Raw genomic sequence first — 24,964 nt, forward strand, 5'->3', positions numbered from 1 at the left:
CAGCGCCGGACGAACCCTCTTGCACAGCATCAGTGCTTTATCTGTAAAATGTAGCACAGGTCTTCCAGAGCAAGAGGCTCTCTTTGCAACCATTCTCCGCTCTGACTAAAAGATAAGGATCCTAAATGGGGTCCACCCATTAACACTTTATATGTCATGGTCAGTTATGACCTTGGCATTTAAATAGCTTGACAGAAGGAGGGAGTGCTGTTCAATTGCTATGGCAAGGTTGGGCCTTGTGAAGACTTCCAGGCCTGCCATGGATTTCAGGCTATTAAGCCCTGTTTCTCAATGGCTGCAAGTATCTAATAAGTATATTGTACAAGTGAGCAAGTGATCAAAAGTTCAAGTCCCCTAATAGGCTCAAAATAAAGTAAAAATAGGTTATGTCTAAAAAAGATTATATCAATATAATAAAATTAATAGCACTATATATTTTTTAGGAATGCATTTAAGACTTTTATTAATTTCACAGGAATATCTTGAATTCCACCATGTTTATAGTACAATGTTTCCGGACAAAGTGGTCCTTTGTCAAGTGTGAGCGAGTGGCCAAATGTTGTCAGGTTCCTGGGCTGTGTTTATAAAAAAAAAGTGAAGGTTTAAAAAGATGCATTTCCCAGTATATACATAAAAAATGAAACACAAAAGACTAACATAATTAGTATTGACGTGCTTAAAAGTCTCATCTATTATATTACATTTTTTTATCCCACTTGGTGAATGTCCTCAGAAGAAAACACAATGCCAAAAAATTGAAAACCACAAAAAAATTGATCAAACAGCAACTAAAAATAGTTATGTACTCCAAAATTGTATCCGTAGAAAACACAGCTAGCCTCGCAAGAAACAAACCCACACACCGCCCCATCGATGGCAAAGTAAAAAAGTTATGGCGACATATAAATGCTGTAAATACAAAACCTTCCCAAAATGGTGTAATTGCTTTTTTTTCTATTTTATCCCACTTAGAAATGTTTAACATTTTTTCAATACATTATATGATGCAGTAGATGGTACCTTCAAAAAATACAATTTGTTCTACAAAAAAGCAAGCCCTCCTACAGCTGCACCAACCAAAAAGAAGAATATCTGGTGATGTAAAGATTAAATCATGTGTTCTCTAAATAGGACAGAGTGATCTTCCACTAATGTCTTTGACTTTATGAGGAGCCTTCATTGTTTTCTCTCCCAAACTCATATTTGAATCATTTGTGACCTTCACACAGGGAACTGTCCTTCAGATAGTCGCTCAGAGAAGTTGCTGGAGGTGTATGAGTGTCAGCCGTTTGTTTGCCTTTACACAGAGCGCTGATTATTCATTAGCTGCTTGTTGATGTATCTTCATGCAAATTCGTTCACAAGTCGTTCAAATACGAATGACTGTAACTTTATACCAGACGACGTTTGATCAACCAGCGACACTTTTTTTTGGTATGCTGAAACAAAACTACTTGCAACTTACCACTCGTCACCCTGTCTGTGGCCATGTTTTGACTGAGCAAATATTGTTTGAATTTGCTTTCGAGCGATTATTCGGCTGACAGTCATCCCTTCTACACAAGCCGATTCTCGTTTGAGCGAGTGATGTCACCGCTAGCTTGTTTGTTCTTGTGCAGCTTGTTTAGAAGGGTAGGCTCACCCTTGGCTCAATCAAAGGAGCATTGTCCAGTGTTGTTCAGTCTTTCACATTCGCTGTATGAGTGCATATGGAAGACTGAGCGAGAGCTGTTTAAACTGAACGATAAGTGAACGAGCCAACGATGGTTTATATGCCTGCAGGAAATTACAGAAAGGGAAACAGAAAAAAACTAAAATAAATCATAGAAAATGCCCATATACTTACTGATAGACTTATACAAGAGGACAAGTATAAACACCATGTAGCCCCCAACATGCAGACAGCCAGAATGCTAAACGGAGGAGAGCAAACAACACATGTGAGGACACTGATGAACACTCACTCCCAAATCCTCCTAATATAGAGGGGGGCAGCTGCTTAGTTCTGATTCCTGCACGAAAGAGTAGATACAGGGTGTCAGGCCACATGGTACATGTAGTGCACCATGCAGGCTTACAGCCTATTAATGACGCCACACTTCAGTCCAGCGGGCTGCCCTGCACCTCATAGGCGAACCACACTAGCACCCTGGGCTCCCCCAGAGTTCAAAACCACACTGTTACTGATAAATACTGATAAACACAAGGTGTTGGTTAATATTTTGGCCAAAATATATGAGCTGACAACCCACGTCACAGGTCTTTGTTTCTTGTTAGTCCTTACATTAACATAAATTAAAATTACAGAAAGGGAAATATTAGCAGGGAAAAAAACCCAGAAAGCAACCATATACTTACTGATATACTGATACAGGAGGGGTATAAACACCACATCCCTCAACATACAGACAGCCAGACTGCTAAACAGAGAAGCAAATAACACATGTAAGGACACTGATGAGCAGTCACTCACAAACCCTCCTTATATAGAGGGGTCGGCTGCTTAGTTCTGATTCCTGCACAAAAAAGTATACACAGGGTATCAGGCCACATGGTACGTGTAGTGCACCATGCAGGCTTACAGCCTATTAATGACGCCACACTTCAGTCCAGCGGGCTGCCCTGCACCTCATAGGCGAACCACACTGGCACCCTGGGCTCCCCCAGCGTTCAAAGCCGCTCTGCATGTTACTGATAAATATGAGGTATTGGTTAGTATTTTGGCCAAAATACATGAGCTGACAACCCACGTCACAGGTCTTTGTTTCTTGTGAGTACATAAAATGAACGACAGGCGAAAAGCGAACGATTCTCCTTTGTCGTCCGGTCATTGGCCCACGTTTATACTAAACAATTATTCACTTTCACTCATTTGAACGATTTTTTTAAACTATAATCATTCCATCTAAAAACAGCCTAAAGGTACCTTCAGCTACTGGCAATGGTTTGAACAGGGAAGTGATGTTATTTGCTTGACAGATGCGGTCATGATGACATCGTTCGTTGTGCAAATGACCCCCAATCACCTTGCATGGCATGTTGTATCTGGTACAGGAGTCACATGTTCCTTTTGTTACTGAACTTTAATTATACATTTAAAATCATTAAACAATACGGCTGTAATTGATGGGAATTCTGCTAGATGCCAAATGTTTAGCCTTCCGATGATAACGAATGACAGAACCTGCTCTTGCTCATTATACATTTTCTCTATGCATTACCATGTTTTTCTTACAGTATAGTTAACATTCACAGTTGTGATGATTTTGAATTAAGGAGAAGATTGGTAGCATTAATAGTGTGTGGGCTTGATGCAATGGAAGCGTTTCTAGTTGGAAGCCTTCATGCGCTTATGGATCACTTCCTTTATTGCACCTGAAATTGTTTTCGGAAAGCAGCAGCTTAATATATTCCGAATAGATTGTCATTTCTTTCTGCCATCACACTCCATAACCTGCTAGATTAAGTAAAAGGCAAGTTTTAAGCCTAGCAGTTGTCCCAAATAAGCTGTGTGAGGTCAGGATTTCAACACGTCACACCTAACTCAGAAAGATGGCTTTCGCTAAGACAAAGGCAAAATTAGACTTTGCAGCATAACCTTTCTGCCATTTTGGCAGCTATTTTGTAAGATATACTAAGTTCACTGTAACATATATTCTTTGTTATGACCCCGATAGCAACAGTCTGTCACACTAAATTACAAGCGTTGGAGACCAGTGATTCTAAACTTCAGTGTTATTATCTAGACTTGACCACAGGGCTAAAACTTTGTGGCATCATTTGTTCTAGACATTGTCAGCTTTGATTAACTGCAAGGGAAAGCTTTCTCCTTTTAGTACTGTATATATTAAGCAGAACATGACTTGTTAAAGGCGATTTGTTTGAGCTCTGGAGAGAACTGCATCCATCTTTCTTGCTTTACAAACACACCAAGCACGTTACTTTGTAATTAGTCATGTCCTTGATTGGTTGCAAAGTGTCATTTTCTCCTTAAACCGCCCCCCACCAATTTATCCGTTTGTTTCAGTCCTCTATCGACATGACAATTATACAACAATTAGAGCAGTGAATGCAGTAGAATTACTGAAATCTTTATGTCGTAAGTCAATAGCCAGGTAGGAATAAGGCAACTTTTGATCATTCTTTATCTTTCCTTAAAGTGACACTGACATTAACCCTTTGCAATCCAATTTGTATTCTGGTTTTCCTAGGGGGCTTACTCTTTTTCTGATGTTATACAATGGCGCTATATACTGGCTAAAGCCAGTACTGCATGAGGTGACACGTTGGATAGGCTCTAACAGCAGAGAGGCTGGCAATATACAGTAAAAGAACCCCGATGGACGTCTTCCAACATCGGAGCTGTATAGCCTTAAATCATAATGTCTTCAGTGGTCAGACAGTGGATTGGAAAGGGTTAAGTGTAGGTTGTCTTCATACTGCACTTGAGGTATGAGGTCAGTGCCCAAATTTAAAAAGTGCTGCCAAAAGTGAGTCTAGATAAATGTAACCATTTGCCTATACGCTTACATGCATCTGCCATTGACTTCTGCTGTAAAGAAACACATGCTACATATAACACCCCTCTTGGTATATGTTGTTTGGGGGATCTTGTTACTTTCATAATACTAGGTAACAAACATTATTTTTGTCCTGGGAATTTAACGCTAATTTTATGTTATCTAGATCATGTGGTTGGTAATGTGCTTTTATTGAGTCATAACTTTGGTTTTATACTAATTGAGCTTGCAGTTTATCTAGCCTTATATACTATGCAGAATATTACTGCATGCAGCACACCCAATCGTGGGAGATTGCAATCAAATGTGTCTTTTCCTTTGGTGTATGCATCTGTTTGTTTTTGCTAGTCTGGAGCCGCCTGGAAATCTGAACTACAGATGCACCAATGTTTAACATAACTTTTTATTGCATTGTGATAACTTTCTGTGCTACAGTTTGTTTACCCATTCAATGACTTTACAATGGGTATGGTTGTGTTCAGGTAAGAGAGCAACAATGGCTTAAAGGGCATCTGTTATCACCTTTGAACCCCATACATTAAATGATGGGGTTTAAAGGTGAGGTGTCTTCTATTTACTTTTCTAGCAATATCTTAATTTCTTAATTAATAAAATCACTCCAGAGACCCTGTGTCCAATCTGTAACTTTTTCTTTACTAGTTATTTTTTTGAATAGACTTAAAGGGGTTGTCCCGCGGCAGCAAGTGGGTCTATACACTTCTGTATGCCATATTAATGCACTTTGTAATATACATTGTGCATTAATTATGAGCCATACAGAAGTTATAAAAAGTTTTTTACTTACCTGCTCCGTTGCTAGCGTCCTCGTCTCCATGGTGCCGACTAATTTTCGCCCTCCGATGGCCAAATTAGCCGCGCTTGCGCAGTCCGGGTCTTCTGCTTTCTTCTATGGAGCCTTTCGTGCAGGATGCCGGCTCCGTGTAGCTCCGCCCCGTCACGTGCCGATTCCAGCCAATCAGGAGGCTGGAATCGGCAATGGACCGCACAGAAGAGCTGCGGTCCACGGAAGAAGAGGATTCCGGCGGCCATCTTCACAGGTAAGTATAGAAGTCACCGGAGCGCGGGGATTAAGGTAAGCGCTCCGGTAAGCTTTCTGTACGTCCCTGCATCGGGGTTGTCTCGCGCCGAACGGGGGGGGGGGGGTTGAAAAAAAAAAAAACCTGTTTCGGCGCGGGACAACCCCTTTAACTTTTTTGAAGATTTCATAAGTACTTTCTCTAAAATAAATTAGCATCTTATGTCAATAAAGCCCATAGTGCAGTTGACCAAGTGGAGGTAATTAAGTTAATAACAAAGGCAGTTTATTTACAAAATGTGCTTCCAAATTTTCTATTTTTTCTGAAGTAATTGGAGTTAGTATGCCACTTTTTAGCTGGTGAGTTTTCAGTAACTGCTTATTAAGTTGACTGGTTATAAGTGGCATAGCAGACTTTACTGATATACAGTACATGAAATGTAACGCATAAGAGACAAAGTGTAAAACAGTAACTGTAAATACATCGTAAACTTTGTTACATAATTTATTTTATGGATTCCTCTGTCTAACCGACTGGTAAAAATGACAGATTAAGAAGGTAGTGGTGATCACTGTGCATGTTAAGATCCCTTCACTTTGAACATTATTCTCTTTGATTTATAACTAAACTTTTATTTCTTCTACTTTCCAGAAGAAAAGCAGCATTACACGACTTGGAATCCTAAATAATCCCACCTCCAAAATGACTGAAGAGAACACATTGATATCCCGTGCCATTTGGGCTGCACTTCTTACACAGAAAAGCCATAACATGCTTGCATTCTTCACAAAGCTTTCAAAAGAAGAAACAATGGATGCGCTTACAAAGGGTCGAAAAATCAAAGAGTTCTTGGTTTCGGTAAGCATACATTTCTTGCTCTGTGAATTCTATCAAGGTGAGTATTCATTAGCTGCACACATACTTGCAATTCAATTAAGCCCAGCACTCTTATTCTTCTCTGCCGCAGGAAATAAGTAGAAAGCATTTTAATTTCAAATCTTATACTTTAAACGTTTACTAAATCTACATTACTAACTCAAGTACTTTCTATGCTAAATAGCTATTGGTAAAAAGAAAGTGGTACATCTCATGTGGTCCTGCATGTCATTGTCATATTTCCCAGTGGTTGAAATGGGTATATAATGAATAGAGATGAGCGAACATGCTTGATGCTCGTTCGAGTAGTAGGATACACGATGGTGCTCGTTACTCGGGTGAGCACCACGCTGTGTTCGAGAAAATTTTATGGCCCCTCCCCGCTTTACCACTTTCTGCTGTGACGAGACAGAAAGAGAGAGCTCGGCGGGTCTATTGAAAAATGCTTGAGTCTCCCATTGACTTCAATAGGGTTCATTACTCGAACAGAGCTCTCGAACATTACAAAAAGCTCGGGTCGAATAACGAGCACCCGAGCATTTTGGTGCTCGCTCATCTCTAATAATGAACAAATGTACACGCTCAGCTTTATTAACCCCTTAAGGGCACTGCCTAGTTTTGTCCTTACTGATTCAGCAAAGAGGGACGGCATGCTGTGTTCTCCGCGAGCAGCGCTAATAGCATTGTATGCATCCTGCTGCCCGTGGGAGAACAAACGCAATGTATTTAGAGAGCAGACCACCTGCTGTTCTCTAAATCCATGCAAACAAAGCTAGTTAGCTACTAATGGGCTGATTAGCCCATTAGTAGCTAATGCAAAACGATCACTCAAAACTGTCAGTTTCTGACGGATTTTGAGCGATCATCTTTGTGTGTAAATGGACCTGATGATAAGGATTTGCTACAACTTTTGCCCATTTATAACTCTGCAAGAATTCTGCAGCATATCAGTGTCAAAATCTGCATGTAAAATGTGCAGACTTTGTCTATGGTGGATTTTTCCGCTATGTGTGAAAGCACCCTAGGGCTGCTTAAAACTTCACTACTAAGGTCAAGCTGAGCAATAAAATACCCAAATTGCTTGTGTGTTGCCAATAGTCTTAAAGGGGAAATTGAAATGTATTCATGTCAATCCCTTTACCCTTGGCATCTTTATGACAGATTCTTTCTGGTCCTTTCTCTTAAATTACTTTAGGGTATGTTCACACGGGTTGGAAATAGGGTGAATTTTCCACAGTGGAAATCATTGTGGATTGGATTTTAATAGATCCTACATGCTGTAAAGAAAATCCACATTGTGGATCCAAAACCGCATCATGTCAACTTATGGTGCGATTTTCAAAGTGGATTTCACTCCTTCAAGTGAGGGGGTTAAAAGGGGTTGTCTCGCGGCAGCAAGTGGGGTTATACACTTCTGTATGGCCATATTAATGCACTTTGTAATGTACATCGTGCATTAAATATGAGCCATACAGAAGTTATTCACTTACCTGCTCCGTTGCTGGCGTCCCCCTCGCCATGGATCCGTCTAATTCTGATGTCTTCTGGCGTTTTTAGACGCGCTTGCGCTGTGCTGTCTTCTGCTTGATGAATGGGGCCGCTCGTGCCGGAGAGCTGGTCACCGTGTTGTCATCGTAGCTCCGCCCTGTCACGTGTGCCGATTCCAGCCAATCAGGAGGCTGGAATCGGCAATGGAACGCACAGAGCCCATGGTGCACCATGGGAGAAGACCCGCGGTGCACCATGGGAGAAAACCGCAGTGCATCCCTGGGAAAGGACCGGCGGCCATCTTAGGGAGAAGATTTTTATAACTCATTTCGTTGGATCGGTGAGTAGCAAGCGGTTTAAAAACCGCTTTAATTTGCTATTTTATGCCAGGGGGGTGACAGGGGGAATGGGCTAATGTAAAATTTTGAAGCTTGCCACGAGACAACCCCTTTAATTCTGCAGTGAATCCACTTTAGGGTGAATGCCCATGAACAGATTTCTACCGCGTTTCCCGCGTGTGAATTCTGCAGCTGTTAGGTTTTATTGAACCTAATAGCTTTCAGCCTGCCAATGCTCACATGCAGAATTCTACCACGGATTTCGGCAGCTGGGAAATAAATTGCGGCATGTTCCAATTGCTGTGGATTTACACAGCGGGAGGTGCATTAATGGAGATAGCGGAAATCCGTGCGAAATTGCCCAATCACCAGCAGGCACTTTGTTTTCGATCGCGGTACTCCCATGGCGTAAATCTGCGGGCGTATCCTGCAACGCTTGTGGGCATGAGCCCTTACTGTGGATTCACTGTGGGCTTTCTGCTATGGAATTTCGTCTGCGAAATGCGTGCTGTAAAATCTGCAACAATGTACAGGACAATGTAAGCGAATGGGGTTAGCAAGCGTTATTCACGACCAGTGGAAAATAGATATGCTGCAGCTTTTAAAATCTATCATGTAAAAGTGACGGCTTTTCACCATGGATTTCATTCACTACAATGGGGGAAATCTGCAACAAAGTGACATGCGGATTTATGCTGTGATGGGTGATCATACCTTATTGTTCTGCGCTTTTATTAACCTCCTCATTAATTCTAATGGAATTTTGGAAACTCTGGCTTTCATTTGCTAAACGATACAGACTGTCTCTCTGTGTTTCCATGTATGACTGCAACAATCAAAATCATAGCGGAGATGATAAATATATGTCTTTGTGCTACTTAAAATCTGTCCAGTAAATTAATTAAATGTTACAACGTGCCACAATAGGAGAAGGTAGGTTGAGAATGAACTTTCTACCGTGTTTTAGTTTGTGCATATATTAGTTTTTGTTGAATGCAATATGTTAACGCATGAAATGCCCATAGCTAATATAGGTTTATTGCTTCTAAAATATGTAAAATTCAAACTGTACGGTCTAAGTATGGAATTGATTTCACAAATGAGTAGCTAGATTACTTCATGAATGGGTAAACAAAAATTGTGTATTCTGCATTGCTTCTAGTCCCTGACCCTTCTCAATACAAATGCTAATCAAGGTTCTGAAGGACTTCTTCTTGCCAATCAAAACTTGGATATAAAGTCATTTCTAGAATTTACATATAGATTAAAACTGGAACATATTATTTTGGAATTTAATTCAATGATACATCTCCTTTCAGTCGTTACAATGATGTTAAAGCATCGTTTACATAAAACTATATAGTGTTAAAGTTACAGTTTTTGAAGTGTAGCATTAAATGTAGGCCAAAAAATAAGTGCAGTTGAAGTAATGGTCAGTCCCAGTTAAGGGCTTGGTCAGAGCATTGTTTTTGGGTGCACAAAAAGAGCGCTTCTAAAAGAACCAATTGTTTCCTACAGAAGCGCTCACATGAGAGAATGTAGTAACGCGAAATGACGCGCACCTAAAAAAGACAGAACATTGGCTATCTGTGGTGCGCGATGTGCAGGAGTTTCCATTGACTCCTATGGGAGCAGGAGTTAATGGAAACTCCTGCGCTCTGAATAGATTCGCTGCAGCTTACAGCAGGTCATTTAACCCTTTCCAATACCAATTTGTATCCTGGTTTTCCTAGGGGGCTTACTCTTTTTCTGCCATTTTCTAGTCTCCAGGGCAGATGATCCACTGCATTACTAACCAATGCAGCATATGCATGTCCGCTCACACGAGCAGACAGTGACTGCGATTTTCCGCTGGCAGAGAAAAGAATCGCAGCATGCTCTATTTTCATGCAGGCTCTGCATGGATGGCTTCCGTTGAAGTCAATGAAAGCCGTCCAACTAGTGACCTTGTCGCCTAGCAACGGCACAGGAAAATCTATACTGCGCATGTTCAACAGCGAGCCATCCGAACCGTCCGCAGTACAGAAAAAGAAGATCACTGACAGGTATGCAGGGTCACCGGCCATTCATGTGCATGTGGTATAAAATAGAGATGTAGCATACAGGAAGTGGAGTATTTCTATCTTTAATGCCTTGGCTGTTTTTAGTGTTTTGACCCATTCAGAACACATCACCAGTATGCTTCATCATGAGTGGCAGGCAGTAGCCAAATGACAAGTATGCTAGCCATGCTGATTGGTGGACACTGCCATCATGCCTGCACAATTGGGAATAGGCTGAGGCTGGATTCACATAAGCGTATATTGACCGGTGTTTTCACGGCCGGCCGATATACGCTACCGTCTGATGCATTGAATTCTAGGGCATATTCTTGCGGCGTAAAAAGCGCCCGGCTGGCCAGGATAGCTCATTTCGTCTGGGTGCTTTTACGCTGACCAGGAAACATAGTTCAGGAACTATCTTTCCTGGTCGAAATATAACCGCTGCCATGGGCTCCTACGGGAGCTAATGACAGCTGCCGGAAAAGGGAGGTGGGAGGGAGTTTAGCAGCATGACTGATAAACTCCCTCCCTCTTCTCTCCTCTCCGCCTCTTGCCCGCTGTTTGCAATGGGAGGTACTGGATGCGGCGGAGGTAGTTGATAAGCTCCCACCCCCTCCCATTGCTGGCTGCCGACAAGGGATAGCGAAGATACTGGAGCTTATCACACTAGCTCCCGCCCCCTTCCCTTGCAGAGAGCAAGTGAAGGAGCAGGAGGGAAGACAAGTTAGCTCTGCTAACCTGTTTTCCCCCACCCGACGGCATCCCAAGCTCGGCATATATGCACCAGACCGGGGCCGTCTGAATGGGCGCACAAACGTTAGATTTGTGCGCCCGTTCATGCGTTTTTACGACGGAGAGGGGCGAAGGTAGAAACGTCAACGTCCGTGTGAAAGAGCCCCAAGAGCTATAATGCATAGCCCCAGTATAATGGTAGGGATCAGAGAAACTAAATAGGTTAAAAGGAGTTTACCTATTCATCAACACAGTTAATGGAATGGGAGTTGCATTATGTAAGAGCCCTTTTACACAGAACAATCATTCAAAAAATCGTTGGATCTTGTGAATTTAATAGATAATTGTTCAGTGTAAACACAGCCAACGATTGAATGATGAACAATAATTCGTTCGCATATCGTCCATTTTATGCAGGCACAAAAATGATCATTTTATCTAAACGGTGGTCATTCACATTCATTAGTACAGTGAAAGTGAATGGCCAAACGATCTGGCAAATGACATTTCAGCAATGTGTCCGCCTGCATAAAGTGTCTGTACTAGCAAGCTCTGTCATGGTTTACTAGTGCAAAATATTTCTCGCTCCAAAAGATGTTTTTTGTTTTTTTTAAGGCGATAGCAGAGGAAAGCAGAAGAAAAATGAATTGCATATTTTTAATGCATGAAAAATTTTAAAAAATTGTATTTTGTGTGTTTTGTTTCCCTTCTCTATGGGGAAAAACAGTCAATCATAGGATGCTGCAAAGTGCACGTGGAGTTCACCAAGTTTTGAAAAAAAACAAACTATTGTCTTAAGATTATGTTCTTATCTAACAACAACAAGATGCTGAGAAAAATGATGTCGGTAACGCTGGTAGCTCATTACCTTGCAAAGCCTGCAACATTTAGGAGTGTTTTTTCTGATTTTCAAAGTTCAAATCTTATCAAATATATACATTTCTACTGTGGCAATTTGATTCTTAGCCAATTAAGATGTTAGGCAAGTTGAAATTACGAAGTAATTTATTGTCTTGTTTCTCCAGGAAATGGATGATGATGCTTTTGAAAAGAAGTATAATACCATGGGAGTAGACTTACTTCGCGCTCAGGAATTGTACTGTCGTGAAGTTCTCAAACTATTACCTGGGCAGATGGCTGTGATCAGTAATGGAAGGGTAAGATTAATTAGCTACGGAGAAAATCTAGAAAGATAACATTATGGAAGCTCTGAATTATGTGGTGATCTTTGATGTACTGCAGTTCTTCATAAATGTATTGGCTATTTTCCTCTCTTCTACTTAATGGAAATCTGTCACCATCTTTTTGCAGTACTCTCTGAGAGCAGAATAAGATAGCGACAAGCTCATCTAATTACAGTGTTATGTCTGCTGTGTGTATCTCTGCAGTAGTTTGGCAGAAACTTGGATTTAATTCTAGCAGGCACACACAGTGAACACTAGTTCTCAATATTCACGAGTTACTAGCTAGCCAGAGGCACCCCTGCTCTCATTATGTGGTTCACCCTCCTCCTGTCAGTGTCCGCTCGGGCAGCCTGTTTATATAGGCAGATACATCATTGGCTCGTTCAGGCAAGAAATCCTTCAGTCATTCACATTCCCTTTATAATTGAATAAGAACGACTGAACAAGTGCTGGTTAAAGTGAATGAAAAAGTGAACCAGAGAACAATGATTTTTATATCTGCATAAAAAGAACGACTAACGAAAAGCGAACGATTATCGTTCGGTTGTTGGTTGCGCTTAGACGGAACGATTATTCATTTTCGCTTGTTCTGATGACTTTTTGAATGATAATTGTTCCGTCCAAAAGGGCCCTTAGATGCTTTCCACACTCTGCTCTTCACTGTACAAACTCTTTCCTGCTGCTATCTCTAAGGCCTCTTTCACACGAGTGATGCATGAATTCCCACAATCAAGCCCCGAGCTTCAGACGCATTTTCTCGTCCATTCGCACAGGCAGCTGTAATCCTTTCCCAGCGTTGGATGCAGCTAAACATAGAAGTCTATGGGAGCTTCCAGCATTTATCAGCTAAAAGATAGGGCAAGGCATATCTTTTACAGCCACATATAAAATCGGGTCACCGTTGACCTGTTATTCCTGGCGCGACGTTCTTATGTGGCTAAAAATCGCTCATCTGACTGAACACATTGGAAACCATAAGCACGATTTACTATATTAGCTACGTAAAAACACTCGTGTGAATAAGACCTAACGCTGAGAGACGGAGGATGAAAGGAGAGAGCCAGGAGCGGTGCTCTGTCGGATGTAAGACAGACTCGGCAGAACAGCCAGATAGGTGAAAAAGTTACAAGGGCTCAACAGCAGCAAAGTGGTAGAGAATTTCTAATGAAAACTATTTAAAAAGTTGCTTAATTCTGTTTTTAGGAAGCAAATGAGCAATGAAAAAATCCAATCCAAGGTTGTCCATACCCTTTAACAGTGAGAATTGCTTTTAATGAACTAACGACCTAATAAATTCTTTCTCACGGAACCCCGATATCATGGCTGCTCTGGTCGTCCTCTTTTTAGCCTGTGGGACTTCCCAGCATCCCTTTATTTCTCATCTCCTCAGGATTCTCTAACGCTTGGCACATGTTCTCGGATGAGAGAACTGAGACCAAGAAGAGGGCTGGCTTACCTCCTTTTGGTCACTTACTTGGTGACTGCTGGTTACAGATGGTGAGGGCAGGCAGCGCTCAGTCACGTGGGGCTCTGTCAACATGTCATCAGGTAGGATAACTGAGGTTTAGAGATGGAAATTATATGCAGAATTAATAATACAGCCTTGTTAATAATTGCTTTCCAATTCTTTTAATGAATGATCGCATAGTCATTTTTGGCCTCGGGGATCATCACCTTCAACTTGTCATACTCTTCAGGATTTGTTAACAGAGGCACCGAATTTTACATCACAAGTAAAGATAAGCTGACCGTGGTCATTCATGTGTTTGGGAACTCCATTATTCTATACCTATTAGATTGGCCACCTACAATAATTATTGATCCTGTCACATTTAATGCTCTAATGTCTTCTGCCACTCCTGGAAGTGCACACAGCAACGGAGATTTCCAGTGCAGTGTGCTTCCCTCTAGTTGCATTTAATCCTCGGATGGAGTGGAAGTGTTGATTCTTTGTAATCTTGGAAGAAATATGGCCTAATCATAAGTGTGTGCAGTTAAAGAGAGTTAAGTGCTGTGGTTTATGGGCGATCTTCTGCTGCTGTGCATGCAATTTACCCATAAATAAAAGCTTACAGGCAATTATTACACCGTGCTTTGAAGATAATTATATAAGTCTTTAATGGATAGTTTAACGCTTCGAGTACATTTTAATGCATTTTATTTTCACATTATCACAGAGATATTGAAATTCGCAGTTTTATTTTTTTCTAACTTTTTTTTTCTATCTTGTTTTAAATTCTTTTGGCAATTATTCCTGTAGTGAGCTAAAACAGTTTGTTTTTATTTATTGTGCTATCTAGGAAATGATTTCTGACCACCGGTTTATGCAGTCTGTAACGGAGCAGACATGAAATGAGCTAGCAAAGGTCCACACTTGAGCAATTACACATTGTATATTTTATCTGCAGAATACTCCAGGCAGCTGCATGATACTTGTATCGTCCTGGAAGTAATTGTTTGTGATGGACTCAATATATGAATCCTGAAACGAGAACCATTTTGACCATGTAACTGTTACGTGGGATAATCGTATATACATGTAGCCTACATAATGGCAGAGAATGCTGCAGGGAAGTTTTCCATCTCCCTGTCTCGAACCGAAGGGTTTTGTGCAAACTACTATTCTGCTTTTAGATATCCACATACTTTATACCAATATGTTTCAAGGGGGGAAATGAATACATTTTTCTGGTTTTGCAAGTCTTTAGCTACAACTTTTTTTCTGGACACTTTTCAAAACTATGGAGGAAGGTGCAAAAAGTGTTTTTAAACATTTAATAAGTCACATATTCACCAGAAATCTGGCACATGTTGCTTACTGAATCTGAGGCCAGAACCTACCATCAAGGCCCCAGGCTCTGTCTCTATTTTTTGTTTTTTCCTCTCTGTATGGACTAGGCACAGCAACTAGACTTATAGTAATAATTGTTATCCTATAGGTTGACTACTACCACTAGGCTCCTAGACTAGTGTATGCCATTGAGCATGGATAACGGCGTGGTGACAACTTGATTGGGTAGCAACAGGATTATCTATCTCCCGTATACCAAATAGACCGGCATTTTACCGGAGGGAGATCACTTAACCAAATATCGGATAGGTTGCTTTCTACTGAGAAATATATACCTTTTACTAGGCTAAAACAAAATTAGACATCACACTTTATGATGGTGCTCATTGAATCTTTGGACAAATGGGTCCAAGGTATCTGGATAATGCTCCAACTTGTATAGGGGAGATTTTTCCTACGTATATGTGTTACTGTGGGGCTCTTCACATTTCCTGATGATCCGCAAATATCAGGTGGTGAAACGCGTTGAGCTAGAGATAAACATCTAAGAGCTTTAAGAAGAAACATCAGAGCTTCAATAAGAACCACACAATATAATAACAATAAATTGCCTAATGGTTGACGTACTAACACAAGTGCCTCATCCGAATGCAAGTTGAATGATTTATCAACTTGGTTGCAGCTTTGAACCCAGATATCCAACCAATTTTTGATATTAGCACTTGGTGACACAATATACCGCTAAGGCGTGTGTTTTGTAATGAATCCTACAGAAGCTGGCAATAAATTACCCAACGATACTGAATTAATTAGTGATCATTGTGCCAGCTAGGGCTCTAATTCTGTCACTTGGGATCACAATTGATGTAACCCTTGTCAGTTGCCCAATCGTCTGAGAATTAACTGTATGTTTTGTGTGTGTGTGTCCTTGTACAGCCCCAGTGCGAGAGTCAGCATATTTGTTTTTCTATTTCCTGGGACATTGTGCCATTAGGCCTCCTTCCCACGAACGGATTTACGCCGCGTAAATTTGCGGCAAAAATCCGCTGCGTTGCCCCCTGCTATTAGGTTCTATTGAACCTAATAGCTCAATGCTCACGATGCGGAATTCCACCGCGGAATTTCGCACCGTGAAATCTCCCGTCCTCACCCGCAGCATGCTCTATTTGCTGCGGGTGTACGCGCTGACGGCTTCCATTGCAGTCAATGGAAGCCGTCCGTTCACGCTATCTCCTGCTGTAACCAGCGGAAGATAGCGTAAAAAAACGCTTTCCCGCCTACCGCCACCGCATCACCGTGTCACATGACGCGACGGCGGTGGGCGGGGAAGCGTCTTCACGCTATCTTCCGCTGGTAAGTATGGGGTCTCTGGGGGGCGCCGTGACGGGCTTCACTGCGGAATATTACGCGGCGGAGCCCGTCACGCTCGTGTGAAGCCGGCCTTAGTGTATATGGTTTTATCAATTTATTACTAATAAAATCGAATTAAAATTTTTAGTCTATTCTGTGAAGGGCAATTTATAAAATGATAGACTTTTCCTGCTCCTGTGAATAGTTCTAAATCTTAGGTGCCATTCAAACAGCAAATAATCGTTGGATCGAGTTTTTGTTAGTTACTCAAGAATTGTTAGGTGATTATTATTTCTCATTGGATCTTTCATGCGGACCTAAAAATCATTGTGCGTTTGCTGTAAATCCACTTACGAACGAATGATTCTCCGAGTTCAGGTCCCAGAGATCCGCTGTCAGGCCAGGGCACACTTCTGAATGTATGTGAAATGCATGGTGCAGAAGACAGTGTGGTTGGGCCCTAAATGGGCATCATAATGCTTTTCTGAATAGAAAGCAGCGGCACAAGGGTTGACTAGAGGTGTTAGGTTTAAATGAATGATCAAAACTATCTAATTGTTGTTAAGTGTAAATGCACTCCAAGCGAACGATATGTAATCACTACGTCACCACTGGTAGCATGCTCCTTCCAGTTTATCTTGCCTTGAGAAGGGCCCAAAATTTTTGCCTGCTCTCAAAGTAAGATGTTTAACAATTGTTGGTCATCTCCATGAGCGCTTAGATGGACCCATTATGAAACGAATCCTGATGACTCTCTTTTAATTACTAATAAGTCTGTCACTGGATCATGTTGTGGTTTTTTTGTTTGTTACTGTTAAAAAGCAACAGAAACTATAATGAAGACTAGTGGCAGTGTGAAAAGTGCCCAATAATAATAATCTTTATAAAGTGCCAACATGTTCCGCAGCACTTTACAAATCAGGTTGACCATGTACAGGCAAAATCCGACATTAGATACAGTATAAAACTAAAAAACAAGCTGAATAATAGGAGGGAGCACCCTGCTTGTAAGAGCTAACAATCTATGATGAAATAAGGGTAAAGGCCCATTTAGATGGGCTGAATGTTGGGCAAATGATGCCCGATATTCGTCCCTGCATACACTCACTCACATGCTGCTACACGGGAGCTAGTATCGCCGGCTCACTCACAAAGAGGCCAGCAGGGGGCGGGGAGGCTGCAGGAGTTTTTTCTCCTCTTGCTTCCCCGCCCCTCTCTATTGACTTAACATAGCGGCCTTTCTATACTGAACGGCTGCTATTTACACTGAACGATCAGCGTTCAGCTCATCGTCCATTGTTTATGCAGCTGAACGATGATCGTTCAGTGTAAATAGCAGCCGTGCAGTACTGAACAGCAGCTATGTTAAGTGAAGGGAGAGGGTTGGGGTAGAACAAGGAGAGAAATCTCCTTCAGCTGTCCCACAGCGAGCCAATGACGCTGGCTCCTGTGCAACAGCACGAGAGCGAATATGTGCAGGGACGAGTGTCGGGCATCGCTTGCCCGACAGTCGTCCTGTGTAAATGGGGCTTTAGTCTAAGGTCATTAGCAGAATGGAGAGCATAAATAGAGCAGTAAACAAGGATAAGAAAGGAGATATAGGGTGGTGCAGCACTGTGGAGAGCTTTATGGATGACAATAATGAGTTCTGTTGGAGTAATCCCTTAATTTAGGTAATACTCAGGGGGTATTGAAGCTTCATCAAACAGGTATTCCCAATTATCTGTACTGTGCACTGGAGAAAAACACAACATGCAGCAACCAAGTGTTGCTCAAAGAAAGTTAGTTCGCCATTGTTCTAATTCTTGTAATATTACAAAGGAGTCTGTAATAGAGCTATCATAAGTGGACACCGTGTTACACCTCTGTAGTGTTAAAAGAATGCATTGTTGTAAAAACGTTGATGATATGTAATATGAAGCTTACATACATTATTATTTGATAAGAAGTACAAAAACTTGGATATAATGACTATATATACTTCAGGAAAAACTCGCTTCACATGAAGATGTATTAAACCATTAAATAACAAGTATAACACAGGTCCTCTAAATACTTCCACAGGTTGAATTGTATTCTGTAGTGGATTGGCAACCACTGCAATGACTAGCATGGGGTCGAGGCATCAGTGAAATGGTTGGACAAAAAGATGAGCCTTGCTGTTGTGTTCAGGATAGATTGCAGAGGGGAGAGTTTAGTGATGGGAAGACCAATCAATAGAAAGTAGTCAAAATGAGAATGGTTCAGGGCAGCAATAAGAGTATATGCTGTTTTTGTAGTAAGAAAAGGGTGGAATCTGAATATGTATTTGAGGTGCAGGTGATTCAATATAGGGAGTGAAGGAAAGAACAGAGTGAAATATGAGATTGGATGAGGTGAGAGGGAATTGGGTCAGTAATACAGGCAGTAGTGTGAGAAGAGAGGAGCCTGGAGACTACTTCTTTAGTTATTGGGTCAAATGCTGAGTGTGAACTAGAGGAGGTACAGGAGGGAAGGTGATCAAAGCTACACGAGATTTGGGGATTACTTCCTGCCAATTATTGTCAGACTTCTCTTTTGAAATAAGTGTCTTAATCCTTAGATCTGTCATATGTGACTGTACTTTAGGACTAAAGAGGCAGTGAAAAGTATCAGAATCATTTTGGGTTGTTAGATAGGCAGGAGATGAGAGTGGTGAAATAGTCTTTTTTTGGCATGGTGAAGGGCAGAATTATACGTTCTGAGCATGAATTTGTAATGGAGGAAATCTGTTGACGTCTGTAATTTTCTCCACAGGTGTTGAGCACACCTTGAGCACTGCTGAAGGAAACCTGTTTGAGGTGTGTGCCAAGGTTGCCATATTCTGCATTGGGAGGGTTGGAGTGTTGGGGGAGCCTCTTTTGAGGATTGCATTATAACATTTGCAGCCTGATCGGAACAGGAAAAGGAAGAGATTGGGGACCAAGATGACTGTAGAGAGTCTATAGATTGCTAAGTGCTAACAGCCTGTAAATTTCTGTTTGTGTGATTGGCAGGCTTGTTTTGTCAGAGGCAAGAATACTTGGTAGTAAAGGAAAGAAGGTTGTAGTCAGAAAGCGAGAAAAAGGAGTTTAAAAAGTTTAAGATAGAATAGAGCTGAGAAAGAATCGAATCAAATCAAGTGTATTGCTGTGTTTGTGTGTGAGAAGCACTGAATTATAAATGGTATAAACCAGAGGATAGTGATAAACACTGAGAGACAGATGAAGAATTTTGATGGTCAGTAGGGGTGTTAAAATCGCCCATAATGATAGCTGGTATATAACAAGAAAAACAATAGGAAAGCTACAAGGCAAAGTGATCTAGGAACTGTCGGTGAAGGCCTAGAGGGGGTGGTAAACAATCACCACTCACAGGTAGAATGAATGGAAGAGTCTGGTTGCATACCTTAGAAGGGGAGAATGTAAGTGCGGAGATGGTAGTAAACTGGAAAATGCATTTTGGAGAAAGAAGAATGCCTTCACTACCACCACGCCTATTCTCAGGTTAGCGTGAATGGGAAACATATAGCCCAGTGTTAGGATGTATTCAACAGGCAATGTTCCCATGTGAGTTCCCTCCGATTCTGAGATGAACAGAACTTACATGGATGTATGGCCGCTTTCTGTGTCTTTTTTTGTCAGTTTATATTTTTCTTTTCTGTTTAATTTATTGATTTTAGTGTAGAGACTCACAAGGAAATGAGGACCCTTGATGCAGACTTGTGAGCTTGTGTACTTTGGCCAGTGCCTCGAATTTATCAGAAAAATGTAGTGTGTTTTTGAACGTTTGGGGAGCCCAGGGTGCCATTGGGGTTCACCTATGAGGTGAACCACTTCTACTCACAAGAAACAGGAACCCATGACGTGGGTTATAAGCTCATATATTTTGGCCAACATATTAACCAATGCCTCATATTTATCAGTAACATGCAGTGCGGCTTTGAACATTGGGGGAGCCCAGGGTGCCATTGTGGTTCACCTATGAGGTGCAAGGCAACCCGCTGGATTAAAATATGGCGTCATTAATAGGTTGTAAGTCGCATGGTGCACTACACGTACCATGTGGCCTGACACCCTGTATCTATTCTTTTGTGCAGGAATAAACACTAAGCAGCCGCCCCCCTCAATACAAGGAAGGTGTGAGAGTGGCTGCTCCTCGGTACCTTGCACTTCTGTGTTGGCTCCGCCATTTAGCAGTTTGGCTGTCTGCATGTTGAGGGATTTGTGGCGTTTATACCTGCCCTTTTGTATCAGTATATCACTAAGTCTATGGCTGCTTGCTGTGATTTTTTTTGGGGGGGGGGGTCTGTTCATATTTCCCTTTTCTGTGATGTAGATAAAATTAGATTTGCTTGGGTTAGCCCATATAATTAATATACCTGTCTCCTGCCATGTTAAACTGATGGAAGGAGGTTGTAGATGGTGCATTTGAGTATTCTGTTCACTTCTGGTACAATTGTGATGAGCACTTAGAGGATGTACTTCGGATAATGCACAGGCTACACTGTAAAAACTAATTTCCCCTTGTTTAATAAGCCTAGTCTCTGAGATCCTCCAATATAAGATAAAATGGTTACTATGTACCAATCCAGGGATGACAATACAGTCTCATTTTAATGATATTTGTGTGTAGTACTAATGTATTCCGCTTTCTGGTTGCCCCTCATTGTATCAAGTACCATAACAATGGGCAGAGAAAATGACAAGCATTTTTTATAATAAGGTTTTATAGTACTTTATTCTCTTATCAGTATAAAAAAAATCCTACTGGAAAATGCTGAACATCCGTTCTTTTTATGTCTGCTACCTGATCCTGCACGTTCATTTCAGGTAACGGTCTACATTAAACATCCTGCCATGAATAGTGCGAGGACAGCAGGCGTTTATGTGATAGTCCTTCACTTCTTAAAATAAGTTCCAGACTTGTGTCTCCAAACTATAAGTATCAAAGTGTCAGAATGTTGGAATGGCGTTCTAGGGACATCTAAGTGTTTTGTTAACAGTTCTTGGTCAGTTATGCTGTTTTGTTTCTTCTTTTTCTCTTTTAGATATTAAGCAATGTTAATTCAAATGATTTCCACGAAGATGACTTTCATTTATTGGAAAAGATTACATATTCTACCTCGGGAGAGAAGATAAAAAACCTTGTGAAAAAAATTGCAGTGCCATCAAAACGGTAATTGTAAATTCTAGTTTGAGAACCACGATAAAAAATACTTAATACAGTGCATGCAGTGATAAACCTTCTAACCTCAACTCCGTGTTTGCTGGGGTTGGTTATAAATAGTTAATTCACACCAGTTAATGCTAATAATAGGGAATATATTATGCAGTGGAAAACCTTATAACCCTACCTTTGCATTTGCTTCGGCTGGTTATTTTGGCAAATAATTGATAACCCTAAAATACCTGCACTTATGTTAATTGCTGTGTTAATAAAGAAAGGGGCTTCCTTAAGCCGGGCTCACATGGCCGTATGTGGAATCCGCTTACGGAGACCCACAGCGAACTCCAGCTATGAGCCCAGCTGTGACCCAGCGTATGGCCACGTAGTGTACTGCCTATCACAGCGTACTCCAGCAGGCGGTCATGCACAGTACACCTTTTATTTTCCATGAGCGGATTACGCAATCCCGACCCGCTAATGTGAGAGGAACTGCATAATCCATTACATTTGATTGATCCGCATATTACTGTAAATCAATCGCTCAAGTAATTCGCAATTACTATCCGCTCGAGTGAGACTGGCTTCAGTGACGTCCTTCTGAAGCCGGCCCATCTCTGTTATATACTGGAGCGAAGGCCAACAGAGTTATCCAGTGATGATCCCTAGGGCATAGCCTAAGCGTTTTAATTGCTTAATTCTATTTTATTTTATGTACAGCAACTCTGAAGGTCTCTTTGACCTACCATTAGCAGGAGAGGTGTTGGATGGAAGGGATAAATCAAAAAAGCCATGTTCTACGACATTTTATCTACAGAAATCTAAATGTTTATATTTTTTCAGCTCTCACATTTTAGACTAAGGTCCGAGTACATAACTCTATATCCAAAGCTTATCCACAGAGTCAGATTTATGAGTGAATGTATAAATGAAACATTCACTGTTCATAGAAAAGTTTTGGCTTGGGACCCGAATGTGTTCATGTCGTATTTTGTAAAGCTGCTTCAGTATTATTTTTCAGGTAACGGTCTACAATAACCATCCTGCCATGAATAGTGCGAGGACAGCAGCCGTTTATGTGTTAGTGGTAACCACTCTAAAGTGTTACAATGAGTAACTACAACGGTGCACTGCAACATTTCTACAACTATGTCTACACTTAATTTATCATCTGAATCCAGGGACCAGACATCCCTTGATTGCTGAGCTTTGTCCATAGGCTGCAGCAGCCTGTGACATGCCAAACACAGGCTGCTGCAGCCTGTAAGTAATATGTCACAGGGGAGACCAGGAGCTGTGGCTGTGGACACAGTGAGGAGCCAGAAGACATGAGTATTAGCTTGTTTATTGTTTTTGCACTTATAGAGCATATTTAGATAAAACTCAAATAAGTCTGAAACCCCTTTGACATGGAGGGTTAAAAAAAGATAGACACTAGCAGTGACATTCCTTTTAAATATATTAACACACCTAATCCAGGACAGATGCTTTTAGTGTACTTGCTGTGATCTACTACTGTTTTCTCAAGTATGAATGGCATATTCCACATAGCAATGTCCATACTGTACTCTAGGTAGAATACTGTTGCCAGCAAAGTAGTGCCACCAGTACAGAATAACCCACGCCACGCAGAATTATCCATAAAATTGTGCCTCCTTATAGAAGTAACCATAAAATAATCACATAAAAGTAACCACAGAGTCATTACTACTACAGGAATGCTATCACAGATCTCCCAGATGTTGTACCTCTATGCAGTATTATACACTTCTCTGCTTTATGGCCCTGCATTGGTCTTTTCTAGCAGAAACTTAGTTTGAGCCCAAGAGCATGCCCTTGAATGTAGCAATCTCCTCCTGTGCCAGTCTGTTCAGTCAGAGACCGGAGAAGTCTGCTCATGATTGATATCTTTTAGTAGGCTAGAGGTATGGTATTCCAACACCGTGCCAGAAATCCTTGACTGAGCAACTGAACTCAATACTCCTACTTGTCGAGGGGTTGGAGAGTCGGCCATAAAGGATGTGTAGATTTTTGTTGTGTTCCACTAAAACAATAATAGTGGTGGTTTTGTCAAAGAAAAGCGGCAATAAAACAGAATGCAAGTTTGGCATTTTTGTGCCTAAGTAATATTGCAGATCTTTAAAGCGACCCTCTAGTTTTAGGATAAAATTTTGTCTTTCGTCCAGAGAAAACATTTATATTACCTACAGTTGGTCTTCTGTCCTGATGCCCTTCTGATCTGTTGGTCCAGGTCCCATGTTCAGCTGTCCAAGATGGCTGACACAGTCTTCATGCTATCTAATCCCCACAGTGTATTACTAGTGTTAGACTACCAGTGTGCTATACCTGCTCTTTCAATGGCCAGCTCTGCTCACATGACCATTGCAGGGAAATCAGAGAGCAGTATTCTGCATGCACTAGGTAGCTAGAAAAGTGCAGTAGCCATCTGACAGCTGAAAATAGGATCCAGAACCAGTGGATCGGAGGAACAACCACAAAGTAGAATGACAGCAGGTAATATACTCTTTCCATCTTTTTCCTGGGACAGAATTGTGTCCAAAACCTGCTTTAAGATGATATAGTTTCCTGTGTAATTTCACCCTTAATGGTTCGCTGTCCTTTACTCTTGTTCTTGCTTTACTAACATTTAAAAGCTTACTTTTTTATATTTTCAAGTACTTCAAGTGATTTGGTTATGAAAGTGGATTCTCTTCTCTCATCTATGCCCAAGGGAGAGACCAGACAAGATCTGAAATTTCTAAAGCAGAAACACAGGTACATACCTGATTCTATCTACCTTAATCTGTATACATAGTATAAAAAGATCCCAATTTTAGAATTGAAAGATAACGCGTAGACCAAGTTTTATGCTTTTTGTGCTCATCTGTTATACCAGATTGCCATAAGGATATGACATGATGATAGTCCCTCTCTTGTTTGTGTATCGCAGCTCCTATTCTTTTTCTATTGCTGCAATAGATTTACTTAGCTAAAAGCATAAGGCTGGGTTCACACAGGGCGGATTTGCCGCGGTTTTGCCGCAGCAGATCCGCCCGCGGTAAAACCGCCTGTGGCCGCTAATCCTGGGATTAGCCAGCCATGTGGATGAGATTTCTCAGAAATCTCGTCCACACGGGACGGCTAATCCGCTGCGGTAAATCCGGTTTCCAAAGATTGAGCATGACTGTTTACTTTCGTTTTTTTGTTTATTTACGTCGCGGCCGCGCTCTCCTCTATGAGAGCGCCGGCCGCAACGGAAAAGCATGCGGCCGGGCCACTTCTCCCGGCGGAAATCTTGCGGTTTTTGCTGCGGCCAAACCGCGAGATTTCTGACGGGAATACGCCCCGTGTGAACCCAGCCTTAGAATTCTTTCTCAATTTGTGCCAAAAACTGGCATCCATGCCTTGTATGATATTTATGTATTTTAGACCCTTTTTAAGCC

The 24,964-nt window shown here is 41.4% G+C and overlaps 1 protein-coding gene across 2 annotated transcripts in view; it reads left to right on the top strand.

The window, feature by feature from the left end:
• Positions 1-24,964, top strand: part of UGGT2 (UDP-glucose glycoprotein glucosyltransferase 2) — a 268,510-nt gene that overhangs the window by 136,193 nt on the left and 107,353 nt on the right. Inside the window, exons 21-24 of one of the 2 annotated variants that reach the window (XM_066580528.1) lie at positions 6,209-6,415; positions 12,059-12,190; positions 21,406-21,533; positions 24,198-24,296. In XM_066580528.1, the coding sequence (XP_066436625.1) occupies positions 6,209-6,415; positions 12,059-12,190; positions 21,406-21,533; positions 24,198-24,296 (566 nt within the window). The remainder of the gene's footprint in view (positions 1-6,208; positions 6,416-12,058; positions 12,191-21,405; positions 21,534-24,197; positions 24,297-24,964) is intronic. The other variant, XM_066580538.1, reaches the window with a different exon arrangement.

The sequence above is a fragment of the Eleutherodactylus coqui genome, chromosome 1 (assembly GCF_035609145.1).
Source record: "Eleutherodactylus coqui strain aEleCoq1 chromosome 1, aEleCoq1.hap1, whole genome shotgun sequence".
Classification (NCBI taxonomy): Eukaryota; Metazoa; Chordata; class Amphibia; order Anura; family Eleutherodactylidae; genus Eleutherodactylus; species Eleutherodactylus coqui.